General features: G+C 44.0%; 1 protein-coding gene across 1 annotated transcript; it reads right to left on the reverse strand.

Moving 5' to 3' along the window:
* Positions 1 to 3,988: 3,988 nt before the first annotated feature.
* Positions 3,989 to 10,067, reverse strand: LOC125508770 (uncharacterized). Its single transcript, XM_048673562.2, has 4 exons — positions 9,733 to 10,067; positions 4,884 to 5,972; positions 4,645 to 4,788; positions 3,989 to 4,561 (listed from the first exon to the last, which is right to left on the reverse strand). The coding sequence occupies exons 1-4, from the start codon at positions 9,823 to 9,825 to the stop codon at positions 4,226 to 4,228; spliced, it is 1,662 nt and encodes a 553-aa protein (XP_048529519.1). The 5' UTR covers positions 9,826 to 10,067; the 3' UTR covers positions 3,989 to 4,225.
* Positions 10,068 to 21,361: the final 11,294 nt, after the last annotated feature.

Genomic DNA, 21,361 nt, shown 5'->3' on the forward strand with positions numbered 1-21,361 from the left:
GGACCCACACGTCATCCTCAACCTTCTTCTTCCTCCCCTCCTCTCTCTTTGGCATTTCAACAAACACCTCTTGTGCATGAGACGGAAGCAGGGGAGCTCCGGCTGCATGCTCGCTTTACACCACGTCGGACCTCAACACGAGCGCCGGGTGAACCAGCTCCGGGTCGGCTCTGCCTCGCACTGCACCCGCCTGCAGCGGCGCAGTCCAATGGCAACGGGGGCGGCAGGAGGCGGAGAGGCGAGCAGATCCCGGCGGCGGAGGGACTTGCACGGGCGGCGGCCATGGCGCCGTTGCTCCTGTCCAGGACAAGAGGAGAAGAGCGGGGAGGTCAGAGAGAGAGAGAGAGATGGAGAGAGGAGGGAAGGAGAAACAGAGGGATGAGGGAGGAGGCATGGCCTGGTGGCGCTGGTCAACGGAGCTCGCCGGAGAGGGTTCCTGAAGGGTCGGAGGAGCTGAGGAGGTCGGCTGCTGGAGATGAGGAGGTGACGGGGTCATGACGGGGATCTCCTCGGGCTGGCGCGCGAGAGGAACGGGATGAGCAGGAAGGCTGCAGGACGCCTGGTGGACGACTCGCCGTCTCGCGCCTGCTGCGGTGCTGCCTCCATCATCGTCGACTTCGGCAGCCCCTAGGTGTGCGACCTGGACAACAACAGTGCTTGCCGACGAGGTGTTTGTTGAAATGCCTAAGAGAGATATAGGAGGAGGAAGAAGAAGATAGATACTGACGTGTGGGGCCCACCTGTCATAACGGTCAACTTAACGGTAAAAAATAAACGGAGTTGACTTTCCCGTCACGTCAGCCCTGACAGACGAGCCCCGCATGTCATAAATACGTTTAAATCTTCTAAACTAGCTATTTTTCGGAAGTGGTAGTTTTTAGTCACAAGATTTCAATTTTTTGGTAGTTATCAGTCATTTTTTAAAAAGTGGTAGTTCTGTGGGACGCGAACCCCAATTGTGATAGTTTTTTTTGTCAAACACTCCGTCCAAGTCACCGTCATAGTGTGCAGGGCCCTTGAAGGGCAGCTTCCAGCTGCCGCTGCGCATCCAACGTGGGGAGCTCGCCGTGGTATCGAAGCTGAACGTGGCGCCGGTCTTGTCGTCGACGCTGATGAAGATGGTCTGTCCGTCATGGTGCACAACGTGGGAGGTAACGTGCTCGCGCTTGAAAGGTGGCGGCGGGAGGCGGCGCCACGGCCGCCACTTGGGCACATCGATGCCGCAGTTGGGGTCGACGAGCGGCGGAAGTGGATGGAGCATCTCGAAGGTGTCGAAATCCAGGCCGTAGAGTCTGTCCGTGACGGGCATGTAGATTGGGGCGCTCGGGTCCCTTCACTATTTTCCTAAATACATACATATATATATATATATATATATATATATATATATATATATATAGATTAATCATAATCTCCTGGATTCATACAATTGACTTTGATTCTATCTTTCTTACAGAGCAACTGGATCATGCTTCGATGCCTTAAGGCATCTGCCTTTGTGTATACGACATGTGGGCCCAACGGATGGCTGGCCCACATGTCAGTGACCCAAAGGCAGGTGCTTTTAAGCCACCGAAGCTGCGTCCAGAGTAACCATATATCAGGAGGGAATATAACATGCTGCCATTGCCAATATCTTAGAAGGATGATGAGCCTTCTAAACAAATGTATTTTACTACTTTTTTTCTATTCGATCCAGTTGTTGGAGCCTTGCTAATGGGTAAGATTATGTTAATATGTTTGTTTGAAACATGCAATTACATATTATGACGTTTCAAGTAAAAGAATTGCGCTGGCCTGTTTTTAGTAAATGTATTTTGGATGATATATATATATATATATATATATATATATATATATATATATATATATATTGTAACACCAAATTAAAGAATACTTTGTGCAGTTCTGTAGCATAACTTGCGTGACCACATAGATGGGCTATGAACTGATTGTAACCTCTCTTTTTGTTTTTGTGCAGCATACATGATTGTAATCTCTCATCATGCGTTCTCCTTTCTTGTAGGATAAACTACTCTGAGACCACATAGATGGTGAAAGTAGTTGTCGCCAAACATATTGCCGCAAACCTATTACCATCTTTATGAGAAAAGATAGACCATGTGATGAAGTTCTACACAAGATATATTTGTTTCCAAGGAAAATATAAGGTGCTTGTTTTTTCTCTTATCATTTTACCACAAGGTCTTCTTATACCAGGTTACAAAATGTGTGTTATTCTTATACTGGTAAACTTTTTCTTTAACAGTGGCACAGTGTATTGACTTAATTCTTGGAATATTCTGTGGTTGCAACTGTATTTCAGTTTGATGCAGTTACAATCATTTCAAGGCTAATGACATGCTAGATTTTCCAGACTTCTGGGAGTGTTGTACATATGCAGATTCTTATGAAGGTGCATGTCATCAATTTTTGGCTTCCCTTTATCTTGGCAGCTACTGTCCATATTTTTCGGACACATAAAATCTTTTGTGGTCAGTCTATCTGCGCACGAATGAACTTCCATAATTTAATAATTTGGTCCTCTATCTATGGTAGTACTATCAACTGTCATTTTCATGAAACCATATGTTATGTTTATTTATTTTCTGTGCTTTGTAGGATGAGTTCAGTCAGATGATGACATACAATTATGTATCTTGTTCTTCGGGAGGTTTCGTATGCTTGAATGCTACCTTTTCTTGTCAATGAAGATTAGATTTTTCTATACACGAACGATACAGTTTGTTCAAGTTGGATGCCAGTGGTGTCTTGGCTTTGGTAGAAGTGCCCAAAACCTCTAGATTTTGTCATTTTGTTTACATGAACTTAGTTTTCATACAAGTCTTCCCCTATCTGTTGTTTACATTCAGCTAACTTGGCTATCTATTTGCTAGGATTGGTTGTAGATGCGAGACTTGCCTATTTGTTTAGATGAATTGAGGCTTTCCCGTTTTCCAGAAAGGAGTGTGGGCCTTGTGTACAAATCTTCATGTTGGCCAAATTTAGGGTTGCTGTATTAGGCACATTTTATTTCAATCAGTACCTATAGTTTCAGCTCATTAGCTTATGAAATTTCTCCTACCTCGGAAAGTATGGTACCATGTCATATAATGAATGTAATCTTGGTTTTTTTTTGTTGTCCTTTTCTTACACGTCTTTCCTCTTTAGTGATTTACTGCAGAAGTATTATTGCTCTTTTTTTACACTTCAAAAAGAAAAGAAAAATGACCAATTTGAATACCTTTTCAGTGATGAATCTCGATGAAGAAAAGAGAGAACTATAATCTCGGTTAAGATATTTCAGTGGAGACAAGATAGTGTTGTACAATTTGTTTGTTATATTCCCTTTCCAACGTATATTTACGCATTATATTGACTTGAAATATGTAATCTCTCACAATCAAGTTTTAAGTTACTCTAAAAAAATCATAACATGGTCGGGCATTGTTGTCCAGTACATTATGTTCCATTTTCTCTATATTTATGCTCCGTTTATTTGTGGTTCTATTTTGTATCATTTTTTATCCATTCATGTCACATTTATTTTCTGCTCATAGACTGTTCTATGGGCAATAGACCTTATACTCTCCATTGATCTAGTACCGGGTACTACTCCTTTTTATTGTTAGCCAACTGAAATTATCTTAGCGAGTCGTATATGGTGGCTCTTATTTTCAAGCTCCTTGAGTTTTCCATTCGATCTTTATTAAATGTGTGCGATTTGTAGTAGATGTATCATCATTGAAAAGATTATTGGTCGAGATGTGCGTTGCACGTGCAAACTTACTAGTACTACTAGAAGAAGACAACACTGATTCCTTCCGCCCTCCCTTGCCTTCTCTTGTAAACAATGCAATCCGTATCCGGGAAGAAAATCGCAAAACACCGTGCTACTCCTACTGCCAATCTCCGTACAATCTAAGATACTAATCTCAATCGAGAACGAAATTCACGCGTACGCACCTCTAAGTCGAAGCTGGTGGTCGGCAAGTAAATACCACACGGTAGCTAGTGCTGGAGATTGTACGGTGATCAATCATCTCAACAGCTAGCTGCATCCGTCCTTTGGATAATCAAGCAAAAGTAAGGAACAAGATACCACATACAAACACATGTTATTCTATCTTTAGAGCCAGCATGAGATAATCATTGGGCACTGGCATACAGCTACAAGCCCTACAAACGGAAGGGGGCTACCGGCACAGCAGACTTTTACCAAAAGTCATTCCAAAACTATTTCAAGATGCGGCGAACTGATCCCGTCTGCCAGGACTCTGAGCACCTCCGATCTCTCACACTCGTGCCACTCCCGGCGGCGCCGGACTATCTCCAGGCCAACGAGCTCCCGATCTTCGTCCTCCACGACGTGCCCGTCCAGCAGGTGGGCGCGCTCCAGCATCGGCGATGCCTGGATGATCTGCTTCACAAAGCCAGTCTGCCACACCGCCCCGTTGAAGCCAATGACCACGAGTTCTTTCAGGTGATGGTGGTACGGATGGTGTTCCACCTGCACATCTAGTGATCCTGCGGCACTCGCCTTCTCCGAGTTGTTGTCAAACTGCATTCAGATTTCAGAGTTTCAGGAATCTCCCAGAAACAAAAAAAGGTGCAGTGCTTGACAAAATCGTAGGATGAACGTACATGAACATGGAGCGACTCCAAGGCAGGTGCGGCACCAACTAGGCAGAGAATCCAGATTGTATCCCAGTTCATTGGCACGTTTGCAATGAATAGTTTATTGAGATGATTGAGCCGGACAGGAATGGCGGTTGGTTCGATCCACATCTGCATATATGAAGTGATAATTTAGCACTGTCTTATGTAGCGATGCGACGTTATGACCAATAGAAAAAAGGATCATTTCAGAAAAAGCTACTCACCTGACGCCCTCTTAACTGCAGAACAAGGTACTCTAGAGATGGCGGTGCCCCTGTAAAGAATTTGCTTAGTTGATATGTCCTGTTGCTACCAGAGGAATCATCCTTGCCATTATCTCCAGTTTGCAAGAAGTTCAGACTCACATGCCTAAGTCGAGGCACATCGCCATAGCGTATTATAGTTGGCTGACCACGACAAGCAAATGTTTCAAGACAAGGCACCAAAGCCAGATGGACACTCACAGTGTTGTAGTTGTCCAATTGCAGACTCTTTAACTGTGAGTTGGGAATAACGATATTAAAAGCAGGTTGGCGACAGCCAGAATCTTTCAGCCTCAAATCCACCAGCTGCCCGCAGTTTCCCAGAATATCAAGAACATGTAGCATGCGTAAACTTTCTTTGCACAGAGTAAGTGATGTGAGGCTCTGAAACGTCAAGGGGGCGGGTGCAAAACGATGATAACAATTGGATAGCACAAGCCGTTTCAGTCGCACATTCTTGCATCCATCCAACAGCCGGAAGTCATAGCGCCAGGAAGAGTTGTCAATGACAAGCTCCAATTCTTCAACGCCCCATCTGCCAATCGCTTCCGTGATCCATTGATCTGTGAAATCGCTCCTCCCACAGGCTTGAAGCCTCAGCTTCTGGATAGAACGTTGCTGAACGTTGTCGGGGGCCAGAAGGAATGCATTCACCCGTTTAACATAGCGTCGCATGGCCCAACGCTCATAACGTTGCAGGATGGGTGTTAGCTGACAGACTTTCCACCTCCAGTCTTTGAAGGAATATAACCAGTCTCTAGAAGCATAACTGCCGTCCGACTTCAGTGCATTCTTCTCTGCCTCATACCTTGCCTTAGCCTCCACCACAATTTGCTTCAGTCTGTGGTACCGTGGAGGGAGAATGTCATCAACCGTAAGGTCATAACCTATGTGCGAGTGTGTATAGAGATCCCGCCATTGCTTCGAAAGGATAGTGGTGGCTGTCGCTGTCCGTGCATCTAGCTTGTCAATGATCAAGATTAATATCTCGTTAGGTAAGCTGCTGATCTTGTCCTCGCGGCAACTGTTGTGCTCCTCGCCCGAACGGATCTAGTTTTGTTTTGGTGAGAAATAAATGAAATAGCAATCAGGGAATTCCAAATAACTTAAGCAGATAACTGGACAACTTGCCTTAAAAGTAAGCATTAACAACATTCCTAGTAAACTTCAGTGCATGAACAAGCAAAACACATGAATGAGTGGCTCCACCTAAACAACCTAAATCCTCCGAGAGAAGTCCTGCTCGAGAGGATACGCTCCAAGCCAAGGGTGCATGCTGCCTCCGGTGCGGGCCTCCAAAGCCTCATTATAACCCTGAAACACTCGGTTGGAGGGCCCACCACGACCCATTTCCCACCACGCCTATCCTTACATACGCCCGCCTCGTCCCCTCCATCGCCTCCCCCCCCCCCCCCACAACGCCTCCCTCACAAGTGAGCCGCTGCCGCTGCCTCCATTCCCGACTGCCGCCGACCTTCTCCCACACCGCCCTCCACCAACGCAACTCCGTCTCGCGTCCCTCCTTCGCCTCCCAGCACCGCCTTGTCGTTCCGCCAACGTGCACGGCCCCGCAGCTAACCTAAACGCGACAGTTCCCGGGGCGACAGCTCCATGGACGCCAGTGCAGCATCCCACTCCTCCGTCGCCTCGGGTGACACTGCATCTTTGGCCAGCGCGGACCTCGAACATCCCGGCATCTCCAGCTTGGTCGTGTATATTGATCATTAGAACATGGTCGTGGGTGTGTACGATTTTGGTATGGAGAAATCGATTTTGTTTGGGGGATCTAGGAGCAGAGTCTGTTTGTACAATTAGGACCTGCCGCCTGCTTTCTAGGATTAGGTAGCTTCGTTCAGATCTTTGATCCTGTTTTCAGGGACAAGAAATTCACAATTTGCAACGAATGCTCTGGAAGAAGCATTTTTCTACTTTGAGTACCCGTCATCACATTGTCTTGTACACATGAGAATTAGTGAGAGGAAGGTTCCTTGAATGTAATTTGTCTCAACGCAATTAGTAGGCAAGCAGCTCCTGCTACATGAGTTCCATACTCCAGTCTAAATATGCTCTTAGTAAAAGGTAGGCACCCAGATCAACTTTTGATTTGTATTTTTGTATCCCCGGTTCCACACTCTGTGATTTTTATTACGTTTCAGAAATTAGGCATGCCAGTCAAGGTTTCCTTATTTGTAGGCTTTTTGTGTGTTATTTTTCCAAAAACATGCTTAACAACTGTCACCTCAGTGTTATTGATTAGGAAGCATTTTTGTGATCCTCTAATTGTTACCTACTGCCATTTGTGCCAGAATTCATATGCTAGCCTACACAAATAGAAATGGATGAGCATCCACATTGCTCTGCATATGCATGCTTTTGCAGGGAGGCAGAAGGTATTTTTGTTCTGCTATGTTTGAACGTGGGATTCTGAAAACTAATCATTTCATTGTATTTACATTGTTGACATGCAATAGGTGTTTTACTACATTCCGAAAATGTAATTGCATGACACATAATTTTAGTCATCTGCAAAATGTTTGGGAAATATTACAGTAGGAGTGCTACTGGAATATTTCTATATATACATGGACTGCATATGTGAAGATGAATTTCCATTCCCCCGTTTCCTACCTCTATGGATGCTTAGAATGCTTAGGCAGACAGCATGTCAGGCAGGATTGTAATGCCCAGTTTCAAAAAAAAAATCATAGCCCTTTCATTGTGATTGTTAAGAATGTAAGCAAAAGAAATAATGCATGTGTTCATTCTATGCACTTGGTAATTAGCTGCTATTTTCAAATTGTTTCTGTGTCTATTTTTTGTGAAGTAGAAGGGGAGCCTTGGTGGAGTGGTACAGCTGCTGCCTTGTGACCATGAGGTCATGGGTTCAAGTCCTGGAAACAGCCTCAGAAATGTAGGGAAAGGCTGCATACAATACACCCAAAATGGTCGGACCCTTCCCCGGACCCTGCGCAAGCGGGAGCTACATGCACCGGGCTGCCCTTTTTTTCTATTTTTGTGAAGTAATCTTGAGCATTGGAAGATTTAAGGTCTTATGCGGGTCTATGCTGTGGATTTGACATCGTTAATTATTTGTGTACAAAAAATAAAACTTCCAGTCTAACTTAGGCTAAGCATTATGAGTGACATGCTGTTTTCATCCTTCTGTTGTCAAGAATTGATGTGGGTATGCTTTACTTTTCTCTCTGCAGCCAACTTGCTGCAGTTAGTGAAGAACAAGAGAGATTAAGGAAGGACTATGCTGTACGGCTATGTTGACAAGATAAAAAATCATGGATGGAGTATTGGAGATGTGTAGAAACTTTAGGAGAGGAGGGCAGCCAGCCACATAAGTGCGTACATTACTTTTGTATTTTTTTAATGGGCTGCTGCGCATGCATTATTTGTGCTTCACTCAAATGAGCTAATTAATTCACTAAATTTTCCGTGTGATTTGCAGCTCCTTGTCTAGAATCAACAGAATCCAGTACAAACTTCAATTAACTGGAATTAATGTGTTGATCTGGTGCCCGAGGAATGCACATACTGACCTCAGGCTGGAGAGTGTTCATGTAGACAAAAATATTATGTCATCCTACACTGTACTTTTCTGGAACATGCATATGAAAGGAATCTCTAAATACTACTGTAATGCAGATATTCCTCTCTACCGCCTTCCTCTAGTTGTAACTTCTGGTAAATGCTTTCTAAACAGGTTAGGCGAATTTCTCTGCAACGAGCAGCTCGACAGAAGTTCCGGCCAGGCTTTATGTTTACTTGCTTCTTTGTCTTTTGCTGCATCTGCACTGGTTGACACTCATGGCATCGACCCATTTGACTGAGAGGAGCTGCTGCAATGTATCGTCGGAGCCATCGTATAGGCCATAGTCATCATTGTAATTCTGAATGCATAGGTCCTTATGTTTGTAGACAGAGGTGGAAGCATGAGACAATAACATTCATCTTCTGAACTTTTTACCCAATCAAATCATGTAATTGCATTTTTTTTATTGTATCATCAATAGTTTCCTGCCTTAAAGGATGGTCACAGTCTCCGAACAAGTTTTAGGGATTGATCATGTCACAATTGTTGTTGTGTGGTTCACCCAGTAATTCGATGTTAATATGTACTCCCTCCGTTCCATATTACTCATTGCTGATTTAGTACAACTTTGTACTAAATCAGCGACAAGTAATATGGAACGGAGGGAGTACGTAATTGTGCATGCCTAATTAGACTTTATCCATGACTGCAGGATTTGGGCCTCTGTTGGTGCTGGCTAATTACACATGGCCGAACCAGCCAAATCTGCAGACACAAGGCATGGCCAAACCAGGCAAGACAACCCAGCCGCAGCCCCGTAGGGGCAGCTCACCAAGGCACGCATCTGGGACTAGTAATGACAGGACCAGACGCAACAAATTTAAGAGCATATATGTACTATACTACATCGGTATTCCATTCTGCTGCAAAAGGTGGAGAGGAACAGGTGTTCTAGCTGCCCAATTTCAAACACGAGCTGGGAGATTAAATAGGAAGAAAAAAATCCCTACTCCCTCCCATCCAAATTAGTTGACGCTCACAAAATTGTGCTAAAGGAGCGTCAGTTAATCTGGATCGGAGGGAGTAGCAGAATACACACCAGACTGCATTGTCTCTATCTACAGCACTAGTATTGCTCAACAAACACGGAGCAATCCAGAAGTAAACAGTTATCTGACACCATTTGGCCGTGAGTTGCGCCGCATAGATGATTGTAACGATGGAAAATATGTATTCAACAGAGATCACAGGGATGGGTGCTGTACTTACCCGTTTCGGGGGTGGGTATGCGGCGGCGGTGGTGCGGAGATCGGAGACCTTCCTGAGCCGGCGGTGGCGTGGATGATCTGCGCCCGTGTCCATCGGATCCGAGGCGCGATGGCGGCCGAATGGACGGTGGCGGTGGATTCGCAGGGAGGCTGTGGAGGTACGGGGCTGGTTTAGGATGGTGGATTTGGACTGGGGACTCGGAGAGCAAAAACCCCACCAGACGCGGCCGAGCGCCGACTACATCAGTTTCTTTGTTCCATTTCCGCCTGCGCCTAGGGCACGTGCCCGGGCTTCACGACGGCGCGTATGACGACACGAGAGATTTTTTTTTTAGACGATCGGCACGAGAGCTTAACGAAGGGAGCTCCTATTCAGCGTGCTGGGCCCATGCGCGGCCGGAAGCGGGAAGCCCCTTGTTTTTTTTTTCTGTTTTAAGTTTGTTCATATTTACTGTAGAAACAATCAAGGTGTCTCAAAAAAAAACAATCAAGGATTTCAAAAAAGTTGGGCATTGTGAAGAAATCATCGTGAATTAAAAAAAGTGCAAGATTTGAAAACAAATATCATGAAATTATAAATACTCACAGATTCAAAAAATATTCGTGTACATTACCCTCATCAAGGAACATGTACGATAATATTGTGACACGTGTTCGAACAAGTGATGTCGACATTAGTGACTTCCCGGTCAAGATAGGACTGCATCAGGGGTTAGCTTTGAGCCCTTACCTTTTTGCCTTGGTGATGGATGAGGTCACGAGGGGTATACAAGGAGATATCTCATGGTGTATGCTCTTTGCGGATGATATAGTGCTAGTTGGCGATAGTCGGACGGGGGTAAAAAGGAAGTTAGATTTATGGAGATAAACCTTGATATTGAAAGTGTTTAGACTTATAGTAAAACTAAAACTGAGTACATGATGTGTGGTTTCAGTACTACTAGGTGTGAGGAGGAGGAGGTTAGCCTTGATGGCAGGTGGTGCCTCAAAAGGACACCCTTCGATTTTTGGGGTCGATGCTGCGGGAGGATAGGGGTATTGATGAAGATGTGAATTATCGAATCAAAGCCGGATGGATGAAGTGGTGCCAAGCTTCTGGCAATCTCTGTGATAAGAGGGTGCCACAAAAGCTAAAAGGCAGGTTCTACAGGACAACGGTTCGACCCACAATTTTGTATGGCGATGAGTGTTATCTGACTAAAAGGCGACATGTTCAACAGTTAGGTGTAGCGGAGATGCATTTGTTGAGATGGATGTGTGGCCACACGAGGAAGGATCGAGTCCGGAATGATGGTATACGAGATAGAGTTGGGTAGCACCAATTGAAGATAAGCTTGTCTAACATCGTCTGAGATGGTTTGGGCATATTCAACGCACGCCTCCAGAAGCTCCAGTGCATAACGGATAGCTAAAGCGTGCAGACAATGTCAAGAATGAAGGAAATATGCCCTAGAGGCAATAATAAAGTTGTTATTTTATATTTCCTTATATCATGATAATGTTTATTATTCATGCTAGAATTGTATTAACCGAAAACTTGATACATGTGTGAATACATAGACAAAATATTGTGTCCCTAGTAAGCCTCTACTAGACTAGCTCGTTAATCAAAGATGGTTAAGTTTCCTAACCATAGACATGTGTTGTCATTTGATGAACGGGATCACATCATTAGGAGAATGATGTGATGGACAAGACCCATCCGTTAGCTTAGCATATTGATGAAGGAAATATGCCCTAGAGGCAATAATAAAGTTGTTATTTATATTTCCTTATATCATGATAAATGTTTATTATTCATGCTAGAATTGTATTAACTGGAAACTTAGTACATGTGTGAATACATAGACAAAACTGAGTGTCCCTACTATGCCTCTACTTGACTAGCTCATTAATCAAAGATGGTTAAGTTTCCTAACCATAGACATGTGTTGTCATTTGATGAACGACATCACGTCATTAGAGAATGATGTGATGGACAAGGCCCATCCGTTAGCTTAGCATAATGATTGTTTAGTTTTATTGCTATTGCTTTCTTCATGACTTATACATGTTCCTCTGACTATGAGATTATGCAACTCCCGAATACCAGAGGAACACCTTGTGTGCTATCAAACGTCACAACATAACTGGGTGATTATAAAGATGCTCTACAAGTGTCTCCGATGGTGTTTGTTGAGTTGGCATAAATCGATATTAGGATTTGTCACTCCGTGTATCGGAGAGGTATCTCTGGGCCCTCTCGGTAATGCACATCATTATGAGCCTTGAAAGCAATGTGACTAATGAGTTAGTCACTGGATGATGCATTACAGAATGAGTAAAGAGACTTGTCAGTAACGAGATTGAACTAGGTATGAAGATACTGACGATCGAATCTCAAGCAAGTAACATACCGATGACAAAGGGAACAACATATGTTGTTGTGTGGTTTGACCGATAAAGATCTTCGAAGAATATGTAGGAGCCAATATGAGCATCCAGGTTACACTATTGGTTATTGACCGAAGATGTGTCTCGGTCATGTCTACATAGTTCTCGAACCCGTAGGGTCTGCACGCTTAACGTTTGATGATGATTTTTATTATGAGTTATGTGATTTGATGACCAAAGTTTGTTTGGAGTCTCGGATGAGATCGCGGACATGACGAGGAGTCTCGAAATGGTCGAGAGGTAAAGGTTCATATATTGAAAGGTTGTATTTGGACATCGGAATGATTCCGAGTGGTTCGGGCATTTTTTCGGAGAACTGGGAGGTTACCAGAACCCCCCCCCCCCGGAGAAGTATTGGGCCTATTGGGCCCTATTGGAGGAGAGGAGAAAGGCCACGTGAGAGGGGCGCCCCCTGCCCAAACCGAATTGGACTAGGGGAGGGGGCCGCCCCCCTCATTCCTTCTCCCCTCTTCCTCCTTCCCTCCTTCTCCTAGTTGGAATAGGAAAGGGGGGCGAATTCTACTTAGACCGGGAGTCCAAGTAGGACTCCCCCCCCTTGGCGCGCCCCCCTTGGGACGGCCTCCTCCTCCCCTCCTTTATATACGTGGGAGGGGGCACCCCAAAGGCACATCAAGTCTTCTCTTAGCCGTGTGCGGTGCCCCCCTCCACAGTTACACACCTCGGTCATATCGCCGTAGTGCTTAGGCGAAGCCCTGCGCCGGTAACTTCATCATCACTGTCGCCACACCATCGTGCTGACGGAACTCTCCCTCTGAAAGCACAAGTGCTCCCTAGGTGGTTTTGATAATTGATGACAACATATCTCTTGTTGGACTAACATTTCGATCTAGCATGTTTCAGATAAGTTCAACAATGGAGTGGCATGGACTAAAGGTTGTGGGAACTCCTTCAAGATGCTAAGGACAAAGGATTGGCTAAAGCTTCAAGCTCAAGACTCATCATTTTACATTTTAGTGATCCAAGATCACATTGAGTCTTTAGGAAAAGCCAATACTATCAAGGAGGGATGAGGTGTTGCTTAATGAGCCTCTTGCTTCATGTGCTTAGTGATATGCTCCAAAAACCCTCAGCTACTTTCCCACTTCCACATATGACCTAAACCCTAAGCCAAACTCGGTCCTACCGATTCTTCCTATCCGGCGCCACCGAGTTTCACTTGTCATAAGCCACTGCCAAACCCTAATCAGTTCGGTCTCACCGATGGGATCTCGGTCTCACCGAGATGGGCTTGCAAACTCTCTGTTACCCATTTCAGTATTCTCGGTCCCACCGAGATATGCAATCGGTTCCACCGAGTTTTGCTTGGCCAAATCTCAGTCTCACTTATTACCCAAATCGGTCCCACCGAGTTTGAGTAATCGGTCAAACCGAGTTTTGGATTTACCCTAACCCTAGCACATCGGTCCCACCGAGTTGATCCAGTCGGTCCCACCGAAATCTCTAACGGTCACTAAGTTTACCTTTTCGGTCCGACCGAGTTTGTTGATTCGGTCCCACCGAGATTGGAAAACTGTGTGTAACGGTTGGATTTTGTGTGGAGGCTATATATACCCCTCCACCTCCTCTTCACTCGGGGGGAGAGCTATTAGAACGCATACACCATTCCAACTCATATGTTCTGAGAGAGAACCACCTACTCATGTGTTGAGACCAAGATATTCCATTCCTACCATATGAATCTTGATCTCTAGCCTTCCCAAGTTGCTTTCCACTCAAATCTTCTTTCCACCAAATCCAATCCTATGAGAGAGAGTTGAGTGTTGGGGAGACTATCATTTGAAGCACAAGAGCAAGGAGTTCATTACCTACACACCATTTGTTACTTCTTGGAGAGTGGTGTCTCCTAGATTGGCTAGGTGTCACTTGGGAGCCTCCGACAAGATTGTGGAGTTGAACCAAGGAGTTTGTAAGGGCAAGGAGATCGCCTACTTCGTGAAGATCTACCGCTAGTGAGGCAAGTCCTGTGTGGGCGATGGCCATGGTGGGATAGACAAGGTTGCTTCTTCGTGGACCCTTTGTGGGTGGTTGCTTTTTCGTGGACCCTTCGTGGGTGGAGCCCTGTGTGGACTCTCGCAACCGTTACCCTTTGTGGGTGGAGCCCTGTGTGGACTCGCGCAACCGTTACCCTTTGTGGGTTGAAGTCTCCATCAACGTGGATGTAGGATAGCACCACCTATCCAAACCACGGGAAAAACATCCGTGTCTCAAATTGCGTTTGATCTATCCAAACCCTTCCCTTTACATTCTTGCAAGTTGCATGCTTTACATTCCGCTGCTCATATACTCTTTGCATGCTTGCTTGATATGTATTGTGTGTGTTGAAATTGTGCCTAAACTCCACTTAAACCGAAAAAACTTAAAAATTGCATCTTTAGCATTAAGTGTGTAATCACCCCCCCTCTAGACACATCTACTTCTAGATCCTATAAGTGGTATCAGAGCATTGGTCTCCATTGCCTTGGTTTAATCACCATTGGAGGAAGATGGATGTGTCTACTCTAGGGAGTCTTAGACATAGAGTGCCTATTCTTGATGGAAAGTATTTTCATGAGTGGAAAAATGAGATGCTTGTAATCTTCAATCAATATCATTTGAACAAGTATATTGCTAGCCCTTGTGCACTTCATATTGATCCGTTGCATCCTACCCTAGATGAAGATATTGACATGATTCGCAATCTTAGAACTATTGAGCTCATCATTAGAGGATTGCCCAAAAACTTGATTGCTAGTTTGCCTACTCAAAGTTGTGCCTATACTATATGGAAATTTCTTGAGGAACGATTTCCCGATCATTCCTTGAAAACTTTGGATGAAATTTTCCATAAATCTATTGCCTTGAGTAAGATGAATTATAGTGATCCTAGTTTTGGTAAATGTCTATTTGAACTCACCAATCTTAAGCATGCTAAAGGAGATGTTGGAATCATTAATGATATCATATTCAAAGCTATAAGAATTCATAAAAGTGACCACTTTGATGATCATTTATCTAATGAATTACCCTCTCTAGGAAATGATGAGTCACAAGATCATCATGAACATGAATATTATGATGATGATGATAGTGACTTCGATCTTGATGATGCAATGAGACATTTTGGTCTTATGGCAAATCTTCGGGGATATGAATCAGGAGGAAAGGAATGGGTTCTTGATAGTGGATGTACTGATCATATGACCGGAGATGAAGAGATGTTTCGTGAGCTTGCTGAAAATGACGGCCCTCGAAAATATGTCACCTTTGGTGATAATTCAAAGGGTAAAGTGGTTGGCCTTGGTAAGGTGGCCATCTCACATGATAGTTCCATTCAAAATGTCATGCTCGTTGAATCTCTTGGCTACAACTTACTTTCAGTATCTAGACTTGCTGATTTCGGTTTGAATGTCCTATTTACTGAGGTAGATTGCCAAGTATTTCGTTGAGACAACCATAAAATGGTCTTTACGGGTATGCGTAGAGGTGATCTTTATGGGTATGCGTAGAGGTGATCTTTACATTGTCGATTTCTCTAAAAAGGCACAACCTAAAACTTGCTTTGTTGCTAAATCCTCAAAAGGTTGGTTGTGGCATAGACGACTAGGTCACGTTGGCATGAGAAACCTTGACAAGCTTATTAAAGGAAATCATATCCTTGGAGTCAACGATGTCATATTTGATAAGGATAGACTTTGCAGTGCTTGTCAAGAAGGTAAACAGGTTGGAGGAAGACATCCCGTGAAGAACATCATGACCACAAGGAGGCCACTCGAGCTACTTCACATGGATCTTTTTGGTCCCAACGCCTACAAGAGTCTCGGTGGAAATTCCTTTGGTCTAGTTATAGTTGATGATTTTTCAAGATTTACGTGGGTGCTCTTTCTTAATGACAAGTCGCAGGTCCAGAAGATCTTCAGAAACTTCGCTAGGAAGGCCCAAAATCAGTTTGATGTGAAGATCAAGAAGGTTCGGAGTGACAACGGAACGGAGTTCAAGAACGCAAATGTGGACACCTTTCTTGACAAAGAAGGGATTTCACACGAGTTCTCGGCTACGTACACACCTCAACAAAATGGAGTTGTTGAGAGGAAGAACCGGACGCTCATCGAAATGGCAAGAACGATGCTTGATGAATACAAGACGCCAAAGCACTTTTGGGCAGAAGCGGTTGAGACAGCTTGTCACGCAACAAATCGCTTATATCTTCACAAGCTACTCGGCAAGACGGCATACGAGCTTCTCACCGGTAACAAACCCCAAGTTGGATACTTTCGAGTATTCGGCTCAAAGTTCTACATTCTTGATAAGCATCGTCGTTCAAAGTTTGCTCCTAAATCTCATGAAGGTTTTCTACTTGGTTATGGCTCAAACTCTCACACTTACCGTGTCTACAACAATTTCACCCGAAAGGTTGAAGATACGGTAGATGTGAAGTTTGATGAATCTAATGGCTCGCAAGTAGAGCAATTGCCAATTGATGTAGGAGACAAAGACTCTTCAGAAGCAATTCAAGACTTGTCCATTGGCAAAATTCGTCCAACAGAGGTGAAGGAGAGTACTTCATCCGTCCAAGTGGAAGCTTCTACTTCATGACAAGGTGAACCAAGAATCGACATGGAAGCATCCACAAGTGGGACACACCAAGATGAAGAAAATGAGGAAGTACGTCAAGATGAACATCAACAACCTCCTTCTCCACCACGACAAGAGAACGACGACGTCAACAATGAAGAAGGCCAAGAAGAAGAACAAGATGTTCAACGAAGACCCAAGCAAAAGCTCTCACGAGTTCGAGCAAGAATTGCCAAAGATCATCCCGTCGAGCAAATCCTCAATGATATACAAACCGGGAGAATCACTCGCTCAAAAACTCGTTTAGCTAACTTTTGTGAGAACTATTCATTCATCTCTAGCATTGAACCTATGAAGGTTGAAGAAGCATTGGAAGATCCAGATTGGATAAACGCTATGCATGAAGAGCTACATAATTTTGAGAGAAACCAAGTTTGGACATTGGTCGAGAAGCCCAACAACAACCACAACATCATTGGTACCAAATGGGTGTTTCGCAACAAGCAAGATGAAGATGGACAAGTGGTTCGCAACAAAGCACGTCTCGTCGCCCAAGGGTACACACAAGTCGAAGGTATGGACTATGATGAGACGTATGCTCCCGTTGCTAGACTTGAGTCCATTCGCATCTTACTTGCCTATGCTAATCACCATAATATCACCTTGTACCAAATGGACATTAAAAGTGCTTTTCTAAATGGTGAAATAGAGGAGGAAGTTTATGTCAAACAACCTCCCGGCTTTATCAATCCTAAGAAACCAAATCATGTTTACAAACTTCACAAAGCTCTTTATGGTCTTAAACAAGATCCTAGAGCATGGTATAAATGCTTGACCAAGTTCCTTACTACAAGTGGTTTTGAAATTGGTAAAATTGATTCTACTCTTTTTACTAAAAGGGTTAATGGAGAACTATTTGTATGCCAAATTTATGTTGATGATATCATATTTGGTTCAACTAACCCTCTCTTTAGTGAAAAGTTTGTAAAGCTAATGTCAGAGAAGTTTGAGATGTCTATGATGAGTGAACTCAAATTCTTTCTCAGGTTGCAAATCAAGCAAACTAAGGAAGGTACATTTGTCTCTCAAACAAAGTACACCAAGGACTTATTCAAGAAGTTCAATATGCAAGAATGCAAAGGTATGTCTACACCCATGCCTACTAGTGGACATAATGATTTAACCAAAGATGGTGAACCGGTTGATCAAAAGGTTTATCGCTCTATGATTGGTTCATTGTTATACCTATGTGCTTCACATCCCGATATTATGCTAAGTGTGTGCATGTGTGCACGATATCAAGCTGCTCCTAAAGATTGTCATCTTAAGGCTGTGAAAAGGATAGTGAGATATTTAATCCATACACCAAATTTTGGCATTTGGTATCCTAAGAGGTCTTCTTTTGATCTTGTTGGCTATTCTGACTCGGATTATGCCGGAGACAAGGTTGACAGAAAGTCCACATCGGGTACTTGTCAATTTCTTGGTAGATCTCTTGTGTCTTGGTCTTCCAAGAAACAAAACTCGGTATCCTTATCCACCGCCGAAGCGGAATACATTGCCGCTGGTTCATGTTGTGCTCAATTACTTTGGATGACCCAAACTCTTAAAGATTATGGGATTTATGTGAAACATGTTCCACTGCTTTGTGACAATGAAAGTGCTATCAAAATTGGTCATAATCTTGTACAACATTCTCGAACTAAGCATATTGAAGTTCGTCATCATTTCATTCGAGATCATGTTGCTAAGGGTGACATCAATCTTAAGCATGTTCGCACCGACAAGCAATTAGCGGATATATTCACTAAACCACTTGATGAGAAAGTGTTTTGCAGGTTGAGAGGAGAATTGAACATCATTGATGCTTCGAACTTGGAGTAGAAACTCCATTGGATACATGCAAGACATGAGCTTATGACTAATCCATGATATATCTCTTATGATAACTATCTTATGTCTTGGATATATTTGCACCTTGCATGTTGCCTAACCCATGTAGGTGCTTGGTTGAATCTAATTCCATGAGATTGCGACTCACTCACATCTTGAGCAATCTCTACAAGACCAAGACTCTACACAATAGTGGTTGAAGACAAGGAAGCACAAAACCACTCAAACATATCCTTTGACAAATTCTATGTTAAGCTTCATGATTGTCATTTTTGGATACACAAGTGCTCTTCCTTGCAAGAACTAACCCATGTAGTGTTGGGGAACGTAGTAATTTCAAAAAAAATTCTACGCACACGCAAGATCATGGTGATGCATAGCAACGAGAGGGGAGAGTGTTGTCTACGTACCCTCGTAGACCGAAGCGGAAGCGTTGACGCAGCGTAGAGGAAGTAGTCATACGTCTTCCCGGTCCAACCGATCCAAGCACCGTTACTCCGGCACCTCCGAGTTCTTGGCACACGTTCAGCTCGATGACGCTCCCCGGGCTCCGATCCAGCAAAGCTTCGGGGAGGAGTTCCGTCAGCATGACGGCGTGGTGACGATCTTGATGTTCTACTGTCGCAGGGCTTCGCCTAAGCACCGCTACAATATGACCGAGGTGGAATATGGTGGAGGGGGGCACTGCACACGGCTAAGGAACGATCACGAAGATCAACTTGTGTGTCTATGGGGTGCCCCCTGCCCCCGTATATAAAGGAGTGGAGGAGGGGAGGGCCGGCCCTCTCTATGGCGCGCCCTAGGGAGTCCTACTCCCACCGGGAGTAGGATTCCCCCTTTCCTAGTCCAACTAGGAGTCCTTCCATGTAGTAGGAGTAGGAGACAAGGAAGGGGAAAGGAGAAGGGAAGGAAGGAGGGGGCGCAGCCCCTCCCCCTAGTCCAATTCAGACTAGGCCTTGGGGGGGCGCGCGGCCTGCCCTAGGCAGCCCCTCTCTCTTTCCCGTATGGCCCAATAAGGCCCAATACTTCTCCCGGCGAATTCTCATAACTCTCCGGTACTCCGAAAAATACCCGAATCACTCGGAACCTTTCCGATGTCCGAATATAGTCGTCCAATATATTTATCTTTACGTCTCGACCATTTCGAGACTCCTTGTCATGTCCCCGATCTCAACCGGGACTCCGAACTCCTTCGGTACATCAAAACTCATAAACTCATAATATAACTATCATCGAAACCTTAAGCGTGCGGACCCTACGGTTCGAGAACAATGTAGACATGACCGAGACACGTCTCCGGTCAATAACCAATAGCGGGACCTGGATGCCCATATTGGCTCCTACATATTCTACGAAGATCTTTATCGGTCAGACCGCATAACAACATACGTTGTTCCCTTTGTCATCGGTATGTTACTTGCCCGAGATTCGATCGCCGGTATCCAATACCTATTTCAATCTCGTCATCGGCAAGTCTCTTTACTCGTTCCGTAATACATCACCCCGCAACTAACTCATTAGTTGCAATGCTTGCAAGGCTTAAGTGATGTGCATTACCGAGAGGGCCCAGAGATACCTCTCCGACAATCGGAGTGACAAATCCTAATCTCGAAATACGCCAACCCAACATGTACCTTCGGAGACACCTGTAGAGCTCCTTTATAATCACCCAGTTACGTTGTGACGTTTGGTAGCACACAAAGTGTTCCTCCGGTAAACGGGAGTTGCATAATCTCATAGTCAGAGGAACATGTATAAGTCATGAAGAAAGCAATAGCAACATACTAAACGATCGGGTGCTAAGCTAACGGAATGGGTCATGTCAATCAGATCATTCACCTAATGATGTGATCCCATTAATCAAATAACAACTCTTTGTCAATGGTTAGGAAACATAACCATCTTTGATTAACGAACTAGTCAAGTAGAGGCATACTAGTGACACTCTGTTTGTCTATGTATTCACACATGTATTATGTTTCCGGTTAATACAATTCTAGCATGAATAATAAACATTTATCATGATATAAGGAAATAAATAATAACTTTATTATTGCCTCTAGGGCATATTTCCTTCATGTAGGTAGATGAACTCAAACTCCAAGTGGTGCTCCCAACTCTTGATGAACTACATCAACCTTGAGCACCCACACAAGTTCAACTACATGAGCAACAACCACACCACCACCCAAGGTATGTTATTCCATCTTAGGGAAGCTTTACTCCAAGACATGAGTCAAAGCAACTTAACAAGGTGAGAATACATCAAGATGCTTAAACGAAAAATGGTAACCCCATTTTGAGCTTAAAACGATGAGTATGACCTACGATCAAGTGTCCTCACTTGACTCCTAAGTCAATATACTCTAACATAGGTGACTATGTCACCGCCCAATTCTAGATGAAGTTCTCTTGTGTTCTTTTCTGAGTTATTGCATTTGTCCCTTGCATATTTGTTTCCTTCTTTTTCAAACAAAAAAAAACTTCATCTAGAAACTTTCACTCTTTTCTTTTTGGTTTTTGTTCTGCATATTTCTGCATCAAATTCCTTGCAAATCTTTCAGCTAATTCATTGAAAATCTTTGTGAGATCTTACTTGACTAGTGAGCTGAGGTGACTAGTGTTTTTCTCTGTGATGAACTCGGTTTCACCGAATTGCCATTTTTGGTCCAACCGAATCCCTTCGGTACTACCGAAACATGCCACTCGGTGCCACCGATTTTGCAACAGGA

Source organism: Triticum urartu, chromosome 5A, assembly GCF_056163025.1.
Source record: "Triticum urartu cultivar PI428250 chromosome 5A, HENAU_Tu73, whole genome shotgun sequence".
NCBI classification, from domain to species: Eukaryota; Viridiplantae; Streptophyta; class Magnoliopsida; order Poales; family Poaceae; genus Triticum; species Triticum urartu.